This window comes from Aulonocara stuartgranti, assembly GCF_965226115.1.
Source record: "Aulonocara stuartgranti genome assembly, chromosome: 9".
In the NCBI taxonomy this organism is placed as follows: domain Eukaryota; kingdom Metazoa; phylum Chordata; class Actinopteri; order Cichliformes; family Cichlidae; genus Aulonocara; species Aulonocara stuartgranti.
In genome coordinates this window covers 20,511,678-20,533,242 of record NC_138960.1, presented here as the reverse complement: position 1 = coordinate 20,533,242, position 21,565 = coordinate 20,511,678, and the positions used below count along the sequence as shown (strand labels likewise).

Below are 21,565 nucleotides of genomic sequence, written 5' to 3'. Positions count from 1 at the left end.
ACTCTGTTTCATCTTACAGTACCTGTCTTTTAGTTATCCTAAATGGCCTTTTATTCTTTTTGTTTGGTAAGCATAGTGTGCCATGTTAGTATTTTATTTTCTCTTGTCCTGTGAAACTTACTTCATTACGTTATGTCTGTGTAGGTTCTCAGTTGTCCAGGTCATGGTAGCTTCAGGAGCTTGACAAAAGAAGTCCAGTGGCCTTCTTTTCAAGCTCTTAAGACTTCATTACATTGTTCACATAAACTCAACCTTTCCTCAATCAGTTAAATTAAAAGTCCTGTACCTTTGCATATATTTTACCTTGACATATTTCTATAAATGTGCTGAAAATGTTAGAACAGCTTTTATTTTGAAGACATATGGGTACATAAGGATTATCTGTGGATATTTCATTAACCCTTGATGTATTATAAATCTTACCAGCAAACAGACAGATATTAAAAAAGAGAGAGTTTAACATTTAATTATAGTCTCCCTTAGAGGTAGCTAATGTGTCGTCATGGCAAAAAGAAAGTTAGACCTTTTGCCAATTCTACATTTTTTATATTGGGACATAATAGAAGTAATGCTCTCCTTACCAAGTCTTAAAATTTGGTAAATATAACCTTAGATGGACAGCAGCACGTGACATATCACACAGTGTCATTATCAGTAAATCATGAAAATGCAGAAGCAGTTTGTGGAAAAATTAAGTACACCCCAGTGTCTACTGATTTACTAGCTTGTAGAACGACTAGCCATACTTCAGCCTGTTAACTAATGTTAAGATCTAAGATGCTAACTGAGGCCTGTAGAGTCTGAGATGCTCTGGGGGTGAACTTGCCGCGATGTCCACTTCTGGCAAGATTAACAATTGTCTTGAATTTTCCATGTTCTCACTGTAGAATGATGCACTTTTAATTATTTGGAAATGGTCATATAGCCTCTCTAACACAGATGGACAGCAGCTTTTCCTTCTCTAAGAACAGTTAGACACTGCATTGCAGATGTCGTTCCTTCCTGGCAAACAAGTGTCAGTGCTCCAGACAGGAAAAACGTCTGTTTCTATGGCAGTGCTCACATTTGCTAATGACCAGTGCATTTGATTAGTAAAAGCAGGGTGTGCCTTATTTTTACCACAACTCTGCCTTTGTTTTGCCCCGGTACTAAAGACACTGCATCTGTACTGTTAATGTGACATCATGAAGTTCAGACTTCTGCAATGTAGAAAATATGAAAATATACTAGCGTCCCAAACCCTGATAAATGGGAGGGATGGATCAGGAAGGACTGCCGACATAAAATCTGTGTCAAATCAAATATGCGGATCCATCCTCTGTGGTGAACCGTTGGGAAATAAAGGACCAGCTGAAAGCACCTTCTCTTTTCTCTGTTCTTTGAAAACGGGATGACATGAGTACAGTTCTTGAACCACTATTTCAAGCTTAGCTTAAAATTAAACAACTGCAATTGTTCTTCCTTTTTTATCTGCTGTTAATTACCAATAATGCTTTAACTCAGCTGTGTTTGTCCTTTCAACAATGGGGTGAATCTTGACAGCGCAATATTAAGGTCGCTATTAATATAGTTTATGATTATATGAAAGACTTCACAGTAGGTTGTACATGATCTAAAGAATGCTTTTTTAAAATTCTTGTGGTCTCTTTCAGTTCTATGCTCCGTGGTGCGGCTATTGTAAAAAACTAGAGCCAATATGGCATGAGGTAGGAGCTGAGCTGAAGAGCTCAGGGTCGCCGGTTCGTGTGGGAAAGATGGATGCTACGGCTTACTCTGGTGAGTAAATCATGTAGCAGTTTAATGTCTTCCCCTGGAGCTTGCGTGCCCCCAGGTGATTACTTTATGTGCTAGAGACAACATTTCTCTGTAATGGACCATGTTGTTCAACATCATGATGCTTTCAATATAAACATTAGAGTATTAATGCCAGTTACTGTGACATTTGTGTGACGTGTAGGGATGTTGGTACAGCAATATTGTGTTAGAGTAAAAATTATACCTCTACAAATGCAACAGTTCTGTGTCTTATTAAGCAGCTGCTAACTGCAAGATTAATCTATGGACACGTATTCTCCAGCCACAGGAAAGCATCTTTCTTTTTGAATCTGTAATGCTTCAGAGAGATATACTTAATTTTTGCAGTGAGATTAAATTAGGAGAGCATTTGAATCCTTTAAGACGATTACAAGAGGGTATTAAAATCTTTCAAAGAGAGAGACGTCTTTCAAGATGTGGAGATTAAGCCTTTCAAAAAAAGCAAGTATGATTTGTATTGTTTTCTGTGTTGCAGGAATGGCATCAGAGTTTGGTGTTCGTGGTTACCCCACAATAAAACTGTAAGTACCACTCTTTAGTTTGGTATAGATGCAAGATGAAGTTAAATGATTTGAATATATCCCACACTCATTATAGACTTTATGGGAAGTAATACCAAGCAGTTTTTTAAAAACAAGTTATTATACTTGAGCGCTTAGAAAAAGTAATATGCTATTAAAAGGTTAATTAAATTTGAACACAATATTTAATTATTCCATTAAAGTTGTTTTGCAGGTAACACTGTCTTTGTGAAGCTTCAGTAATTTTCCTTTCACTATTTAATCAGAGGAGCGTTTTTTTTCACCAACATGTAGTAATTTTGGACTGTAATTTGTTATGTGGCTGTTGCATTATTTATATTTTATACTCTAGCTATTGCTTCAGCCACCCCACCCCCACTGTAACCTCCTGTATCTAAGTGTACCTGCGTGTATTTTGTGTCATTATAAAGATGCTTTTTCCCTTGTTGCCTTGCCTTTGGAGATGCCCTTAGATAAATTATTCAAGAGGGAATAAGGTGTTGTTGCTTTCTCCTTAAGGCATAACCAAGTAACAAAGTCAGTTCACACATTTTGAAAAAAAATTATATTAGTTTGGCACTTCAGAGTGCTGTTAATTACACATTTCTTGTGGGATGATTGTGCAAAACTCCCTTTAGTCATTGGAATTAGCAATAGCTTCTTGATTTCACTCGTATGCCTTTCTTACAGTATATCTGAGTGTACCTGTGAAACTACAAATGCAGTTGTCCAAATGTTTTAGCGCATACTTTCCATTTAATTTATTTCAAATCATTTCTTAAAATTCAAGTGCCATTTTTTTTATTATAAAATGAATGAATTTAGGTAGACACCAGCTGCTTAACGGCAGGGCTCATGTTGACATGAGATAAATGATCTTGCAACTTAGCAGAGTTCCCTCCATTTATATGAAGCTGAATCATTTATCAGCACACTAACATAATGGGCTCCCCATTTAGTTTCATCAAGCTCATTTGGGAAAGTGCCACAAGATCACTGCAGGGTTCATAACATTAAACCAAGCAAGTGATGAAACATCCATCGAAGAACACGAGATACCTCCCTTGGTGACAGAAGGAGACTTGATTTAGAGTTCTGTTTCCCCCTGAGTTCATTAAGCGCCGTGGGCTGATGCAACCTTAGCAATCCTTAATGCATTTTGCTTGTTGTAAGAGCTCGACTCGAGCAGTTTTCTCGGCTGGAACTCAATTAGGTAAAGTCATTTGTCTTTTTTTTTTCCCCTATTGGAGGTGTAATGATTTAGATTAAGTTGACCTTTGCGGTGAACAGGGTTTTCCTGGTAGGTGCTGTTTCACCAGAACATGCTGTTTGTATGACAGGTTGTTGTTTTTAAGTTCAGATGTTGGTCACAGACTTTTAAGTGAGATAATTTGCTTTTTATTGTTAAAGGCATTCATTTCATATGTAAAGGTATGATGTTAATATAAAACATGGGCAGAGTTTCAAAATTATGATGGAAACGTCTGTAAAAGAAAGGCTTAATCTGGCATTAAATTCTAGGTTTTCAATTTGTTTTCTTTTCACATCATATACCACATATCTTATATTCAATGTATAACATATGAGACACCTATAACATGAAAGGGAACAGGTGGATTTATAAAACTGCTTATTGCAATGGTTTCTTACAATAGCTGTCTCCATAGTTTACAAAATTAGATATAAAAAACAAAAACATCCAGTGATGGGCTGTTCTTGTCAATGACAGAGGTCAGAGGAGAACTGCTTGATTGGTTAAGGCCCCCCCCCCCAAAAAGAAAAGTGACTGCAACTATTTTGAGCATGATTGCTTTGCAGATCAGTATCTCAGTATGCGTAACACGCTGAAACTTGATTGGCCAGACCAAACCAGGCTTCACTCCCTGTGACTCACCAAAACTGAAGTGTGGAAAAGCATGTCTTGGTACGATGACTTTAGATTTCTGCTGTAATGCGCAGATGGTAGGGTCACGATTTGGCATCCAGCTGCCTTGTGTCAACGCTTCAGGCTGGGTTAGTGGTAAAATTGCGTGGGGAATGCTTTTCCCTGGCGCATATTAAGGCCCTTAATACCAACTGAACATCATTCGAATGCCATTGCCGAGTATTGTTGCTGACCGTGTGCATCTCTTGATAGCCACTGCCAGCAGGGTAAGGCGCCATTTCACAAAGCACACATGATCTGAAGCCGGTTCCATCGACATGCCAGCGGGTTTTGTATGTTCCATTCGCCTCGGCTCTCGACCAAAACCCCCTTTGGGATGAGGTTGAAAGGGAGAGCCGTACAGCCAGCAATTCTGTAGCATCGTGTACTGGTTTTATATGAACATGGTAAACAATCTGTAAGGAATGTTTCCAATATTATACTGAATCTATGCCACCAATTAATTTAGGATTTTTTAAGTGGGCAAAGGTGGGTCCAACACTACATTAGAAAAGCATACAAAAAATTGGCACCTGCTATATAAAATGAGGAAGAACCAGTAGAAGGAAAAAAATATTTGTGTTGCTTAAACAGCAAAAATAATCTACTCTAAAATGTCAAAAGAGCGGTCCAATCAGAAAATTTAGTTCGACGTACACCTCTTGCATAATATTCTTTTTTCATACAAATCCTGAATGCATGACTGCCAAGCAGTTAATTCCCGTTTTATTCAGTTTCACATAAATATGCAAGCGGTGTCATTCTGTTGGCACAAAACAGTGAAAGGTGTTGAATGGGTTTTCAATGAAATATTCAGTCTTTCACTATTTTTTCTTATTATTTTCAGGTTAAAGGGTGATCTTGCCTACAATTACAAGGGACCGAGGACAAAAGATGATATTGTAGAGTTTGCCAACAGGGTGGCAGGGTAAGTTACAGGGTTCAAACAACACTTGGAAATCAACATGAGGAGAAACTGAGAGCCGAGTAGAACTTCCCTTATTTCACAGGAAGACATGCCAAGCTAAATGAAAACCATCTAAGGCAGCTTATCAACCCAGGCCATATTTGTTTCATAGCTCAATGGATTTCTGCCTCTGATGCTCCACTTTAAACCACTGTATCAAGTGAGCCTGACAGATTTCTCCCCTCCTTGAGGGAAATCAAACTAGATCCGTGACAGAGGGGCTGATCAAAAGCTTGGCTCGGAGACGGGTTGAGGACTGCAGTGGTTTTTTGAACTGCCACTGGGTGGTGCTAGCAGCACAGAAACCAAGATTAGGACGTTACACATCACTGTTGTACTCTGTGAGGTTTAAATACTTATCAAAATGAACTCCTGTCTATGTTTTGTTTGTTTGTTTGTTTGTTTGTTTGTTTGTTCTTTATTCCATCAGACCAGCCGTCCGAGCCCTTCCCAGCAAGCAGATGTTTGAGCACATGATGAAACGGCACGATGTGCTTTTTGTGTATGTTGGTGGGGATTCTCCTCTCAAAGTAAGCAACATACATCAATACACTTTCATTCTTTTATTCTTTAGCAACCACACAAAAGTCTGCATCATAGGGGCAATGCTATGCTGCAGCATTGACATAATATAAGAAAGAATTAATTCTATGCAATACCTTCAAGTGATAATTTACAATCTTTGAATACCGAAAGCCTTTTTTTTTTTTCCTTCTTTTTTTGCTATTGCAGGAGAAGTACAACGACGCTGCCTCTGAGCTTATCGTCTATACTTACTTCTTCTCTGCTTCAGAGGAAGCCTTGCCAGAGGTAATGCTTTGAATAGGCGATCATCTTTCGTCTTTAGAAAGTATGAAATTAATTTCACAAAGATACACTCACAAACATGTCATTAATGCACTTGGGAATGACACATGCAGTTATATTTTCCTAGTTTGAGATAATGTATTTAGATTCTTTGAGCATGTCTCTTGCCCTGGGATTGCACACGTTACAAGCTCTGATGTTTTTTTTTCCCAGTACAAAGAGTTTTTCACATATTTTATATGATTTATGGATCTTTGTCTAAAGTGGTGTTTTTGTGTTTTCAACAGTCAGTATCTTTGCCAGAGCTTCCTGCTGTCGTAGTCTTTAAAGATGGAGGCTACTTTACCTATGATGGTAAGTATTTTATTTGCTTTAGGCTTTGTCCACTACTGTTGTCTTGTTTTTTTCAATTGGTTTAGTTTAATAGCTTAACTAGAGGGCAGTAGGGTGCCATGCTGTCTCCTGCTCCCGCCTGCTATTCCCTCCTCCTTCTCGCCTCTCACATAAACTTTGTAACCAGAGCTGTCTTCATGTAGTTTTCCCGTTCCTGCCGCTGCTCTTTCATCCTCACCACACTGAGTTATGGTGTGCCTGGCCCATCATAAAGCACCCCAGGCTCTGCCCACTATTGTGTGTGTGGTTAGGCCAGTGATGTTGTGGCAGTTTGTCTCTGGGCGGACATACATAGCAGGCCAGGGTGGATGAACTGGCTTGAGTGGGCGTGCGAGACCGCAGATTCGACCAAAGAAGAGCGCAGAGCTGGTAGTGTGTATACAGTCAAAGCCAAGAGGTGAATCGCTGCATCAGCCATCGAGTCAAAGCAGACAAAAAAGAAAATCACATTTGCGATGCGTAAAAGCTTTAGAGGATCTGCTTTTTCAGGTCATAATTGAAAGCTTTCAGCGCAGTAACATGAGTTCACCGCATTCCTCCATGATCTCTTGTATTTCTCTGCCGCTTTGGGCCTGAGTTGGCAGGCGGAACCGGAAGCGAAGAGCGTCGAGGCACAGCGACAACACAAACGGACCCCAGTAGTGGCTGTTAGGGAGGTCAGGCGCACGGTGTGTGACCCGGAGAACAAAATCCATCTGCGTTGCGGTCTGTGCGTTTGCATCCATCTGCTCCACCTGACCATTTCGGAAGGCGGGCTTCACGCACCAGAATCTCAGCAGAAGAGGCTCGCCACAGTAGATGTTAACCACAAAAACTCCACACTCTGCAGAGTCCTCTAGGACTCTGATACGGAGGATGTGATGAATCTGTAGCATTGCCATGGTGACGGTGTGTTAAACTTGTCAAGGACTGAGGAGAGGAGCAGCATGGCAAAATGACATGGTTGTGTCCTTCCTTTCTTTGTCCTTTTCAGTCGTTCGGAAACTGCAGAAGAAAAAAACTTTGATTATTTAGTATAGTAACACAGAAACTGAGTCATTAAGCATTAGACACTTACCTCAAGTGATAGCAAAAGAGAAATTTAAGAAAGTGGTTTGCCTCGCTTTTTTAAAGACTTATAGCCTTCAGCCTCGGCTTTCTGTCCATCTGCTGTAGTATGCTTCTAGTCTCCCTGAAGGTCTTCTGGCTAAATGTTGGATGAAGGAATAAATGAGTCAACCACACCTCATATGGTTTGCTGTTGCCCTCACTTTGCATGGTGTTCAGTCAGAAAATTTTATATGGCTAAACTTATGAGCCCATTTGCATAGGCACCTAGTGACACTGTTTTATGGCAGGCTGTGACGTTTAGTCAAGCGTGTGAGTATTATACTGTGAAACTGACACGTTCTTTTTTTGCTGCATTGTTGTTTATCTTCTAGCTTTAGAGGCCGACAGCTGCCAAGATATTCTAACGACTTTGATCATGCCCCCCCGCCAACTATTTGCTTTCATATGTATTTTCCGAATACACAGATTCAAAGTACTCATTAGAAATTCACTGCACACTTGCTGTTCTTGCTGTGCACTCTTGTTTTTAAAGAACGGGTCCCACTGAGCACAACCACACTGTCCAAACACAAGCTCTCGCTTTGTGTAAAATGATATTTGACATGTTATTGTTTAGCTTTGATTGCTTTAGTGCGCATCACAAATAGCGGCATCCCCTTTGAAGAGCACTGTTAAGATATAGTAGAACACAGAAGCTCATACATATTTAATTATCCAAATCCTCTGTTTCATACAGTTATACAGGTCTGCTCTGCTATTGTGCTTCAAAGGCCAAGTGGTTTTGATCATTGTGTAGCTGCATTGAAAGCTACTGGGCAACATGTAAGAAAGCAGAAAAATATAATTAGCATATATGTCAGCATGCACAGTATGGCATTTGTAACTGTTTCACTTGCCAACAGTCTTTAGACACGTTTTTGGGTCTTTGAGTCCTCCTAATGCTCAGAGCTCCACATAAGGCTTCCTGTTACCTGTTAATCTGACTCAGTGGTTAATGGTTTGGCCTTTCCACTCCTTGTATGGAAACATTCATAATGCTGCCAGCTGTGAGGCCGAATGTGTTTGCATATGTTTATTGGGAGCATGTAAATGACAGGATGATTAACAGTTTGTGAATGTGATGACAGAAAAGATCACACTTAAACAGGTGATAACACAATGATGACATTTTGGTACAGCGCACACGGTCAGCCTTCATTTCACTGGTTATTGCAATCTGCAGTGTTGGCAAGGTCAGCGTGAATGACATTGATGGAAACTGGTTGTTGTTTTTACTTTGTTTGGACAGAGGAGTGGTGGGTGGGAGATGGGGTATGAAGTGCAAAAAAGGCAGAGATGCTGCATGTAAATTGTGACCGTGGATTTCACGATCTTATTTTGGATAATTGTTTTTGGAAAGTGGACAAAAGTATTTAGACATGATTAACATAAGTCAAATGTTTAATTATTGTCAAATTATTAGGTCAAAATGATCAAATTATTGTTCCAGCTGCTGGTGTAATGTTTAATTACTAATTTATTGCTGAGCTATAAGTACATAATGTAGAGTGGAACCCCGACTTACGAAATTAATTCGTTCCCAAGGGTCTTTCGTAAGTCGAAAATTTTCTTAAGTCGAAGCACCCATCGCGCCTTTTGAGTGACCGATAGGCTATTGGCTAATTGCTAACTGCAACAACAATACACCGTTTAAGTGGAATAGCGAAGCGCAAGTACGAAAGCCAAGGGGGTTGTCACATGATCCGGAAGGCATTGTAGGCATTCTGGGCTCAGCCAATCAGAGCCAGCGGATTTCGTTATGCGGGCATGTTGCCGTAACACGGGCAGAAATATTGCCGTTAAGTGCCTACATAACTTGAATTTTTCGTTAAATGGGGTATTCGTAAGTCGGGGTTCCACATTCTGCAGTTGCATGCAAATTACAGTGGAGTAATTAAAGTAGGAATACAGTGAAGTACTTCAGTGAATTTACTTTAGTAGTAAGTCTACTTACTACATGGCTCTTGTCCACTTTTCTATATTTTTTTATTCATGTGGCATTTGTCACCAACAGTGGCTTCTTCTTCACTATAAATAATATAACTAACTATAACCGATATAGCTTTGTTTGATTTGATTGCTCAAGCATTACCTTACATGAATATGAGCTGCTAGCTACTGACAGCATCATTTTTTTTCTTTATCTTTACCCGATCCTATAACTGAGCAATACATAAAATATTTTTATATCACACTCTTTTTATTTGTTGTTGTATTCCTATTTCCTTTTAGCAGTTGAGCCAAAGCATCTTCTTTGTTAAACCTTATGTGTTCTTTTTTATAATAGCAAATTACCCATCATTACACCGAGCTTTGTGTCACATTTCAACACGTCATTCTCCTGGATCGTACGCTGTCTGAGTTATCTTTATGAAGCAGCTTCCTCCCCTCTCTATGCGTTTCCCCCTGTGGTTCTGTTTCTACACTTTTTGCATTGTCTTGGAGGTCTTCTGTGCCATTAACCTTCATCCTTGAAATGTGTCAGAGCTGCCTCCTCCCTCTGCTCCAAACTCTGACACTGGATCATCCTCACTCCACCCACTGTCTGTTTATATTCCCCCTCATCTTTCTCTCTCACCTCCCACTGTGTGAACTCTGGGCTGAAGGGCTCCTGTAGGGCAGTATGGAGATTGTGAGGGTGGCGCCCGGGAAGAAAGCAGTTCTAATTTGTTTCAAGGTGAAGCAGGTTCAGTCGGTGTAGAGGTGGATCAGGCTGTACAACCCCAGTATGGGGCCTCCGAGCTTTCTTTTGCTTCTGGGGTAAAGTTGGGAAGCTGCATGCTGTCTGTAAAGCCAGAACATCTGTGGAAAGAACTCTCTGGAATGTCTGCCCTATCCACTGACTCAGCAGTCTTAACAGCAAGGCTCCGCTCCCTTTGCACAGTATAATCACTGAGGAATAGTTTCTAATACTACTGTAAGCTACGACCTTGGGGGGGGGGGGGGGGTTTAAAAGTGTGTTCCAGGTTTTAGCTTGTCATGTTTAGTATTATGCTTCCAGCTCACTTGGAGCCCTGCAGGATGAGAATCATGTTAAAAGTCATCAGTGTTCTTGTAATTACTATGATGGTAGCGAAAGGTCACGGTAACTTATTAACGTGTCATAATAAGGTCCCGGCTACATTTGACATCAATTATGAGCGTCCTGTAGCCTCTCAGCTGGAGAAAACGGTGTTGTTTAAGCAGCTTCGTTACACCCTATTTATACCCTCCAGGGACATTCTCTGCTTCCTGTTTGCGTGTTGCCTCCAGATGTTAGAGGAGCAACAACATGTGGCTCGCATTCAGGAAGTAATTTTTTATTTTTCTGTCTTTGTTTATTTTTTTTTATTTATATGGTGCATTTGATAGGATTTTTTTTTTCTTCTCTTGTTGCATCTGTTGAATTATACATTTGCTCCAGATTTTTTAAAAATAAATGTATGGTTGCAGAATCATTTACAAACCAAATGTGATGTTTTTCTTTCCTTAGCTGTTAAAATTAGGTCAGGTTAGCCAGCATTTTGGGGGAAAAGGCATCAATTGTGAATGAAAATTACAGTATTTTTCCTCTTAATGTTCTTGACAGCCATCTATTTGATAAATAGTAATTAATCTGGAAATGTGACTGTGAACAGTCAAGGCTAAACAAACTGTTATTTGATTTATGACTTGGCCATCTGTTGCGTTTGATTGTTTACATCTCCATCGATTGCCAATCTGTTCGCTCTGAGTCATAGATCATTGTGCTGCTTCAGATCTTGAATACCCTGCCTGACTGTTAAGCCAGAGGCAGCTGGCTGTCAAAACAGTTTCTGGTCATTGTTTATCTGACCTATGGCTGTGACTGCTCAGCTTCTGTCTTGCTCTTTGTTCCCCAAGAATGCATACAGGTGGCAAACGCTGATCTTCTTACATTCCAGCCATCAATACACTCTTCTGCTTTCCCTTTTTATTATAGGCAGTCTTTGGGCTGAATGTTGATTAGCTCTGTGCTTCTGTTTCTGAAAGATTTTACCTGTCTGTGTTGCAGAGTACGAGGACAGTAGCTTATCATTGTGGGTGAACAAGGAGCGCTTCCAAGGATACCTTCAGATTGATGGCTTTACGTTGTATGAGCTGGGGGAAACAGGTGGCGTATGCTCTTTTTCAATATATAACGTATTTATTCCTGAATTTCATTTTCCTTTGCACATTGTTTTTACTTTAGTTAGGGTTTATAATAGAATACTGTCCAAAAGGCTTGAGCCACCCCTAATTTCTTTAGATTTTGCTAAGAAAATGAGAAATAGATGCAGTGATCTATTGAAACCTGTGAAGATAATGAAAATACAGTTAAGATTCCCTGCCAAGTTAACTGTCATATGTAGACCCTTGAGTTAGGTGGCCTTTTTATGCCTGAATTATTTATATGTTAGGGCTTTGAGCTTAACAAACAATCATTCCTCTGAATAATTGTTACGACCCGGCTCAAAAGCTGCAACATAAAAAAGGAGACTAATACCAGCGTGTAGGTGAAAAGAGGTTTTATCTTAAAATGGACTATCAGGTTGGCTAAAATGGCTGGTGCCACCAAGGCAAAGACTAGTGAGCTCCCTGGGAAGCTTGCCTCAGGTATGCTTTTATCCACACCTGATTAGGTGTGGCCAATTAGCACCAGCTTGGCTGAGCAGATTAGAGGCTGCAGAGGGACGTAATACCTCCTCCCTTAAAAGGGTTCCTTTAAGACCCCTAAATTTATTAAAAGCCCCTCTGAAGCCTTCAGGTCCTTGACCCACAAACCTGAAATAAAAGTTACAGCTAACAGAAGCACAGTGTTCACATTATAGTTGGCATCTCTAAGCATGGATGGGCATGAGGATTTGAAGTTGCCACACTGAACACACAAAAAGTAACATGTGACCAACACGAAGGAGCACAGTCACAAACCCAAAATGATTACCTGATCTGCTACAACACAAAACCAAAAGTAGCAACAAATAATCACAACTAAGTGATCTGTTGTCTCCACCACACAAACAGTCACATACAGTGGCCCTATACCACAACAAGTTACTTAATCCACAAAGTTCAGTAAATCAAGCACACTAGTGACCAACCACAAAATGGAGAGCTATGGCCACACAATGATCACATCAAGGGTGGCTCAGCACCCCACAGTGTTATTGCCATCACCTGGCCAACAACACTCGAAAGTGAGCCAACAAAATAGCCATATTCCCCACAACACTAAAGGTCACAGCACAAAACACTCACCTCATGAGGATCTCATTAGCATCCATCAACACTGACATATGCACACACATGGTGTACACTCAATGCCAACTTAAAAACAGCCTACCTGCCTCAGCTACAGACCATAATCATGAATGGTCTCAAACCCCCTACCAAGTTTGGGGCCACTGATTTACTATGTGCAACTCCCAGCCTAAAACACAAAAAACAAACAAAAAAAAAACAACAACAACAAAACCCTAACTTTACCTACCCTAGTCTTCAGTGGTGTACCAGGCTCGAGGCAACTTTAAAGGGGGGCTCGAGAGCAGGCAGCAGACCAGAAATATAGTCTCCTACCAAACTCTGAAGCGTACCCCCATCCAGGATAGCCACCAAACACAAATTAAAACAACAAGGCAAAACAACAAACAAGTGCTTCGCTGGAAGGGCAGCACAGCCACCCAGCTGAAACACACTTACTAAAAGGGAGTTTGCTCAATTACAGTGAACACCATCACTCACCCACTTAAAAGCAAAACAAACTGACATTCAGTCTCCATTAAAATGTCCAAATATCCCGGACGAGCCCCCACTTATGTTACGACCCGGCTCAAAAGCCGCAACATAACAAAGGAGACGAATACCAGCGTGTAGGTGAAAAGAGGTTTTATCTTAAAATGGACTATCAGGTTGGCTAAAATGGCTGGTGCCACCAGGGCAAAGACTAGTGAGCTCCCTGGGAAGCTTGCCTCAGGTATGCTTTTATCCACACCTGACTAGGTGTGGCCAATTAGCACCAGCTGAACGCACTGAGCAGATTAGAGGCTGCAGAGGGACGTAACAATAATAATCAGAAAACCTGAAGAACTATTGCATGAGAGGACTTTAAAACTGATTTGGAGAAAGTCTTGCTCCTTAGAAGCAAAGTTTACAAAAATGACAGGTGGCTCAAGACTTTTGCACAGTACTGTAATATCCTGCTTCAAAATGTATGGAATCGTGAGTTTCTGGGTCTAGTTTCATTTGTTTTTTTGGTTAGTAGATTAATTGCTGAAATTTCACTGAGAAATAGAAGAATGAACCGAAAACCTCAAAATATTCAGTTTCCTTTCATGGAAAACAAGACATGCAGCCAATGATCACTTTAAAAAACCCAGCACTGGGACATTTTATGTCTTTGCTTTATTATCAGAATAGATACAGATCAATTTTCTGCAGAATGACTGTTTTTTAAAGGGCTGTATTTTGTTAATTGTGAGCCTAAGATGTGGGACTTTTAATGTGTTTTTTTTATGTGTGTGTCCTTTTTAATCTTTATGACTGTGGAACCAAAGTGATTACAGATTGAATACCAGCTTATATCATTTGAACTGCATCAGCACTTTATACATGGCTTTGCTCAGACTGCCTGCCTCATTTTATTACATTGTAAAACCCCTTAATATTTTAGAATCTCTAAACATGTCTTCCACTTAACAACTTTATATTTAAGAATCAAACAACATAGAGCTGCTGTTTTTAAAAAATCCAGTAAAAATATCCAGGGCTAAGGTAGCAAAGAGTATCCCTTCCCTCCAGATATAGCCCATGTTCTGCTTGTTTAAATGTACATACACTTCTCCTCTAAAAGGAAATTTAAGCTCAAGAGTGAAATACAAACTGCCTCTTAAACGGCAGTAAATTGATGGTCTGTGCAGAGAAAGCTGTGCTTTCTAATATTAGATACAGTGTTTTCCTCCTTTATGCTGATGTTGCTGAGATCAGTGATGCTCAACAGTTGAATGTTGCTTAAATGTGTTACTGTGTGCAGTTTTAGTTTCTGGCCCATCCATATAGCAGGCTTTCCAGTTAGTTTTAACAGTTCTGCATATAACACGGTCTCCATAGCATCTTAATTGGATAAACACTGTAACTGATTAAAGGCTACATTGTTAAGTTTGATGTGTATCTGTGAATTTGCTAGCCTTGTCTTTGAAGCCTTTTCAACAAAGCATCAGATTTCACGCTCTTGGGCTCAGCAGAGCTGTAGGAGTGACATTTCATGCTGTAAAATCCCTGCTCCAACACATCGTAAGTCACACTGACACAGAACTTGGTACCCGCGACAGCCCCAGTGTGACCAAACCATTGAAAAGTTTGAAACTGTAATTTATGGGCTAAGATTTAGAGCACATGAGACCTATATTGGTAGCATACTGAAAGCAAAAAAACATGCAACACATGGATTTTAAAATTAAAAGGCAGCAGTTTGGATTTCTTTGCGGTGTAAAGAAACATTGAAGGTTTTTCTTTGGGGATAGAAGATAAATAGTAAGCAAGCGCTTTCATAGTGCGGTTAATTTGCAGATTTTCTAATTTAACCCATTAGAGTCCAACTTGCTTCACACGTTATTGGATGGAGGCAGTGAACTAGTGAATAAACAACTTCTGCAGGTCAAACATGAATAGAAACCTGATAGAAATGTAATACGACATTTTAGAATATGTGAATTCTTTTTTTTAAAGCTATTATTACAAAATCTTGGAGTTTAAAGGACTTGAGACTTGAGCAGTAAGGGATTCAGAAATTCTGTCTACATGTAAGCCATGAAAAATATCTTTTCTATGCTTTGATCTTTTTGCTTGGAGATTGTTTAAAAGATATAATAACAACCCTATGATCACAGAGCTTGGAAGTATTGGATGTCGAAGCTGTAGAAAATAACACCAGTGGTTCTTCATTTCATCTGTGGGTCAAAAATTACAACTAAATTCACAGAACGAGGGGCTTTGATGCCAGAGGGTAGCAGGCTGAGAAACATCAGTGGTTTCAAAAAGTGGTTGAATAAATAACGACACAGTGCACACACGGTAAATATAATGTTCGATGGGTGTGCCGGTTGTAAGTTTTCACTAATACGTTTATTAATATTAGATCTATTTAATGCATTCTGGATCAATTATGAGTAGGTCACAAGCTCAGCTTTTTTAAGTTGCCAGGTTGTGAAAAACCCACCTTTCACATAGGATTAGTCTTTTTAGCTCTTTAATTAACCCCACAGACCCTTTCGGATAATCTGATGTTTGACATCCGATCCTCTGGAAAGAGCCGCAAGGCTTCTGAACCAAAAGTCAATTTATTAACTGTTTTCCTTTTAAATCTGCAGACTTGATATTTATGTGAAGAAATCCCTCATTAATCACTTGAATGCACTCACTTTTATAATTGCACTTACTACACCTTGTTGTCACCTTCATAGAAAATAAGAAGCCTATGATGCTTATCAGCATATGTAACTAGTGAAATTGCCACATGTAGAGGATTGAAAAACAAAGAGGTTTTGAACACTGCTGCACTTGAGTGGCTTTATTTGCCATAGTAAATTATTATTAAATTGGCTACATTGTTAAAAATACTCCATAAATGTCTAAATAATACTTGCATGGTAGTGCAATTTTATTGTAAAACTTAATTTGTCCTTTTCCAACTTGAGTTGTGCAGAATCCATCTAATCTTCCTGGAAATACACAGATGAATGATGCTGCTGTGCTCATGCTCAAACACAGCACAGAGTTAATTATACACATTTCCACAGGTTGTATTCCCATGAAGAATAAAAACACCAACTGAACCATAAATTAACATTTTTTCCTCTCTGATTTTCTGTTTCCACCAGCAGTTACAGAAAATCCGCAATCAAAGTTATTTAGATATACAGTATAATTTCACTGAATATACATGTTAAATATTATTCCTTCTCCTGATGCAAAGCTGGCAACTTTCTTTATATAACCTCATTCTTGGCATCTAATCAACGTGAGTGACCACCAGGGGGCAGGCTGGCACTCTCACCCAAGCAGCAAGGGACGTGTAGCATCAAAGCATATCAGGCCGAGAACAAACCTTTAAAGTTGTGTAACAGTTTTTTGTTGTGCTTTTTAAGCAGATCTATTTGTTGTGGGTTTGGGTTTTGAATGGCACTGAAATAGCTCTCCCACCACAAAGTGACCACTTGTTTCCTATTCAGCCGAGCAGAAAGCCTAAGCTAGCTTAATGTTTGAGTGATGAATGAGCAAAGTGCTCGCCGTGTCCCTTCCTTTCTTCTTCCCCTATTGAGAGGTGTTAGATCTCCTCCGGAACCTCTTACCCTCCCACCATTGTCTTTTCACCGTCCTTTTTGTGTGTCTGACTGATTTGTAATCCTTGTCTTCCACCTCAGGCAAACTGGTGGCAATTGCAATCATCGATGAGAAGGACCCCACAGAGGAGAGTGGCAGGTACAAAAGAACACTGAAATTAAAAAGCATGACTCTTATAAATTACTCCCACTCTCACCACAATAATTGAGCTTAAGTGCATGGCTTTCAAATACAGATAAGACCATTATTGTTTGCATCTGCCCACAAATTGCAGCCAACAGCTAAAAAAAGGTTAGACTCCAACTCGTGTGGTATTTCTCTGTCTTCTAATTTGCTTTTAGATTAAAGACCTTGATGCAGAGGGTGGCAAAGGAATACCGGGAACACTTTAACAGGTAAGGCACGGGTAAATGATGAGGTCAAAGACGGAGATCCAATTTATACATTTATTCTAGGATGTTGCGCTCACTGGGGAACGCTGCCTGTCTACTCACAAGCAAGTTATACCTTTGTCAGGGCACGTCTGTTTTTGTTGAGGTTCAGTAGGAACGTAATTATGCAAAATGTCAGATTCCAAATATAGGTGTTCTTTTCAGCTGTCACTCAGAAACACAACTCGGCTTGTATTAATGCATAATTTTCTGTTTTCTCTGGCTCCAATTGTGCGATAACAACTGGAGATGGGGTATTTATGTTACGCGCTGTGCTGCTCGACCTGTTCTTTTACAGGAGAGGAGCCAGCGTAACAAGGCAAATGAAAGGATAAAAAAACACTTGAATGCATAATTTCACACTGCCACTATTGTTATTTTTGCTCAAGTGCGCTATAGTTGGCAGGTCATCCTTCCCCTACAGCACCCAGGTGGAAGCAAACGGGGTTTTTTGCTGAAGTGGCTTCAGGTAAAATGAGCTCAAAGGTTGCTGTTCTTTATGTGACCCTCATTTCTGATCACTGTCAGCAGGGAGTCAGTCACCAGGTGGATTGCCACAAAAGATTAGTTAAAAAAAAAAAAGTCCAATACATTTGCATAATGATGCAGTGCTTTAGTTCCTCGCTGTGTCCTGTCATTGACCGCGTTGCTTCATCAGATACATTTCTGCTTTTGAATGAAGAGGTGTGTCTCAAACCGTAATGATAAAAGTGCTTCTCACTCTGCAGGCATGCCCATTAAGACTGATTGAATTACACAGATCCCTATCATCTGTTATACTACTGTCTGCCACACTACTCAGCGCTGTTTTTGAAGGCTTCAGAGTCTGAGATCCCTACTGAGATCAGAGCTGCCTGCGGCGTTCAGACACACCTAAACGGTACTTGTAATTACAAGCTGCCGAGTGTTGCCCCTGTTAGTGGGTGGAGCCAGCATACAGAGTCAACAGAGCATAGGGGGTGACTGACATTTGAATGAGTTGGTGCCGTTTGATGTAGTATTAGTTCACCTTCAGTTTGTAGCATTTGCAGAAATGTTGGTGTGGGGCAGTGGAGGACTCGTGATTGATTTTTGTCACTTTGATGGGCGTGTAGGCTGGGTTGTCACTCTACACCAGTCATTGTGTATGCCTTTATATTTTACAGCACTCATGACAAGATGACAAGCAATGTCACAATGTCTGCCTCAACTGGAGGTTTTTATCCAAAAACGACTCTGTGCGCTCCTTTTTTTTATTTTATTTTTTTTTTTTAAAGGAAACTTTTGCAACATTTCAAGAAACCCTGCTGTTAAAAATAATGTGAAAATGACCAACTCTGAAGTGTCACTCTTTTGACTGTCACAAACCACAGCGACGTAGCACAAGTTATTTACTAGAAAGCGCAGAGCAGAATTTAGCTGCAGAAGAAACTAAAACGGAAGTAAGCATTGATCTTTAATTCACTAGGAGAGCAGAAACACATCCAGGTTAGTACTTATGAATAGTTGGTGTAAATAGGCAAAACTAAATTAATGCAAGTATTATGAATTTTTTAAAAAAGGTCTTCAAAAAAGACCATAGTAAACAGCAGTTCATCCTACCTCTTAAACCCTCATCTGAACTGCGAATGTAATGACAGATGAAAACATTTACTCATACACATTTAGTATAATCACATAATAAGAATGTATTAAAAGTGACCCTGTTATGCTCATTTGCAGCCTGTATTTTTATTATTTCATTCTACTAGAGTTGATTTGTGTGGCTTCTTTCAGCTGCTCCCTTATTCTTAAGGGGTCGCCACAGCGGGCAGCACTGCATGTTTGATTTGGCACATTTTTATGCGGGATGTCCTTCCTGACAAAACCTCCAAGGGATTTGTGTCTCTTTTCTCAATCGAAATGGGGTCTTTTGCTTGTTAGGCGAACTATTCTGTTCAATAAGTAGGAATCAGTTGGAAGAAATTAACATGATTTTATTGAGATACAGAATTCAGTCAGACTGTTTGGCAATTAGACTATGATAGGAGTGAAGGACCCCTTGAAGTCTAGAAGCTGGTGGTGGTGAAGATGAAGATGGTGATGGGGAGGAGGTGGGTTGTACAAAAGGCAGAAAGACATAAAAGCACAGAGATTTAAAGTACGCAAAATGCAGGCAAGAAGATGATTGGACAGCCTCGATGATGTCATCATTAAGTTTGACAGCGTGAGAAAGTGGAAGTGATGTAAAGGAATAGACTAGCAGCCGAGTACCCGGGAAAGCAGGCGGCTGAGTGATTACAGATCTTCCTTCTTGAACTTGCACATACGCTTCACGGTAACTGTTGAAAATAATCCTTGTTGACCTTGCACTGGGTGTTGGTGCAGCACCTCAGTTCATCCACTCTCTGCAACAAGCTGTTTGAGCTCCCTTCCCCTTTCCTTTAAAGCCAGCTGTCTTCTGATTGGCTGCTCAAACAAGCAGAACGCTTTGAAGGTGGGTGGAGCTTCTGATCCAGAATGAATTCACTGTTTTTTGTTTTTTGTTTTTTAACCCTGACTGCTTGTCCCATCTTTTAATTTCAGCCCACAGAAACATTTTGTTTTTAAAGCATTTCTAAGAACTGTGTGCCATGAGATGACGGGGCCACAAGATTATTTTATGATTACTCATTACCTAGCATAAAAACACCCTCTGGGATTTGGCTCTAAGTATAATGATGGTCAGAATGATGAGTTTAGATAGGTGAAAAAATACGCCCACCTTACTTGGAATTTCTTTTTTTTTGGTTGTGCTCTGACTTTTGAAAATACTCAGTGAGAACTGCAGATAAAGTCAATATAGACAACCAGGATTTTAAAAAAAGTTTATTAGAAAACCTTGCCACAAAGGGAATATTTTATAAAAACGCAAACAGTTTGGACACACTTACCTTCAGTTTGTTCTACTCTCACATATACAAGGCTCTCGGTAGGTTACTCACTATTTTGGCCAGTGTGCTCCATGATTCCTCCAGCCAGGAGAGTCAGTGGAAAGATATACATACATGGTGAAGAGACTTGTAAATGTTTAATTTATCGGATCTGAAAAGTACTAATAATAGCAAAGTAAAACTGGAATGGAATTTAATTTAATATTTTCTGTGCCTCAGTCTCGTATCTCAGTGGTTGTTTTGCCAGTCTTTGAGATCTGGATCGTTTCTAACAGTGCCTGATCTGTGTCTTATAGCATTGAAGTTATAAGCTGACTTTTTGATGAGCTTTATTCCCAGTCAGGCCCACTATTGTCAGCAAGATTATCAGTAACCCAGACTGATTTTTATATTGCATCCAGTGGCTATATTATACAGTTCAGTTTCTTCATAATCATGTCAAGCACAAGCAGTATTGTTTAGCACCCAGGGGACCAATGCCCTAGATGTTGCTGTGATTCAGAATGAATATAATATATATCTAGAGGCCTCCACAGTCAGTCATTCAGAGAAAGTTCCTAGTTTTCCTGGACTTGTGCAACCCCCTTTCCTAGTCTGCCCACAATACACTTTGCTCAGACATTGTGCAGCACAATGAGATACAAATTGAATTCCTCCTCCTACCTTATCGTTTAGATAAATCACCTGAGTCTTTTCTGTGCTAGAAAAGATGACGAGAAACAGGAGATGGCACAGAATGGCGCTTTGGGGATATTCCCCCCCCCCTCCTCTGTTAAAGCGTTCTCCAGTTTCCAATAGCAAGAACATGTAATTTCATTCACCAAGTTTTCATAGCTGTATACTATTGTGCGTTGAAGTTTGTGTCCCAGTTTGTGCTAGTGTCATGCAGTCCACCGAGACAGGAAAAAGAGTTCATTTCACTCAGCTTTTTTTGGATGCAATGTTTCGCTTTCTCATGCCACTGATTTCTCTTGCATCTCCAGAGACTTCCAGTTTGGCCACATGGACGGGAATGACTACATTAACAGCCTCATTATGGGGTAAGTGTCTCACATTCAGCCTCCCTCTCTCTTCTCGTGTCATCCTCTTCGTTCTCAGCCTCATGTTACCTTCTGTCAGCTACTTATCCAGGTCTGCACTGACTTGTAATGCCAGCCTCTGCCATTAAAGATGCTCTCTTGTGGAGAAGTCAATTACACAGACTGTCATTTCTTTTTTAGTGCTCTTGGAAACTTTAAACCCCCCTTTCCCCCCTCTACATCCAGCATACACCCAGGAAAAGCACAAAGATCCACAAGCTCATGCAAATCTGGTTGTGAAAGTGCAGCCTATTGAGATGAATATGTGAGGAGTTTAGGGAAAGCGGGCTGTGCGTGGATTAAATCTATAGCGGTCATGTATTTTTCTAATAG

The 21,565-nt window shown here is 40.0% G+C and overlaps 1 protein-coding gene across 1 annotated transcript in view; it reads left to right on the top strand.

Annotated features, from left to right (window-relative positions):
* Nucleotides 1-21,565, top strand: part of tmx3b (thioredoxin related transmembrane protein 3b) — a 37,035-nt gene that overhangs the window by 2,476 nt on the left and 12,994 nt on the right. Inside the window, exons 4-13 of the mRNA XM_082546214.1 lie at nt 1,653-1,776; nt 2,291-2,336; nt 5,108-5,188; nt 5,658-5,757; nt 5,960-6,037; nt 6,322-6,388; nt 11,529-11,627; nt 16,912-16,969; nt 17,173-17,226; nt 21,137-21,193. Of these exons, the coding sequence (XP_082402340.1) occupies nt 1,653-1,776; nt 2,291-2,336; nt 5,108-5,188; nt 5,658-5,757; nt 5,960-6,037; nt 6,322-6,388; nt 11,529-11,627; nt 16,912-16,969; nt 17,173-17,226; nt 21,137-21,193 (764 nt within the window). The remainder of the gene's footprint in view (nt 1-1,652; nt 1,777-2,290; nt 2,337-5,107; nt 5,189-5,657; nt 5,758-5,959; nt 6,038-6,321; nt 6,389-11,528; nt 11,628-16,911; nt 16,970-17,172; nt 17,227-21,136; nt 21,194-21,565) is intronic.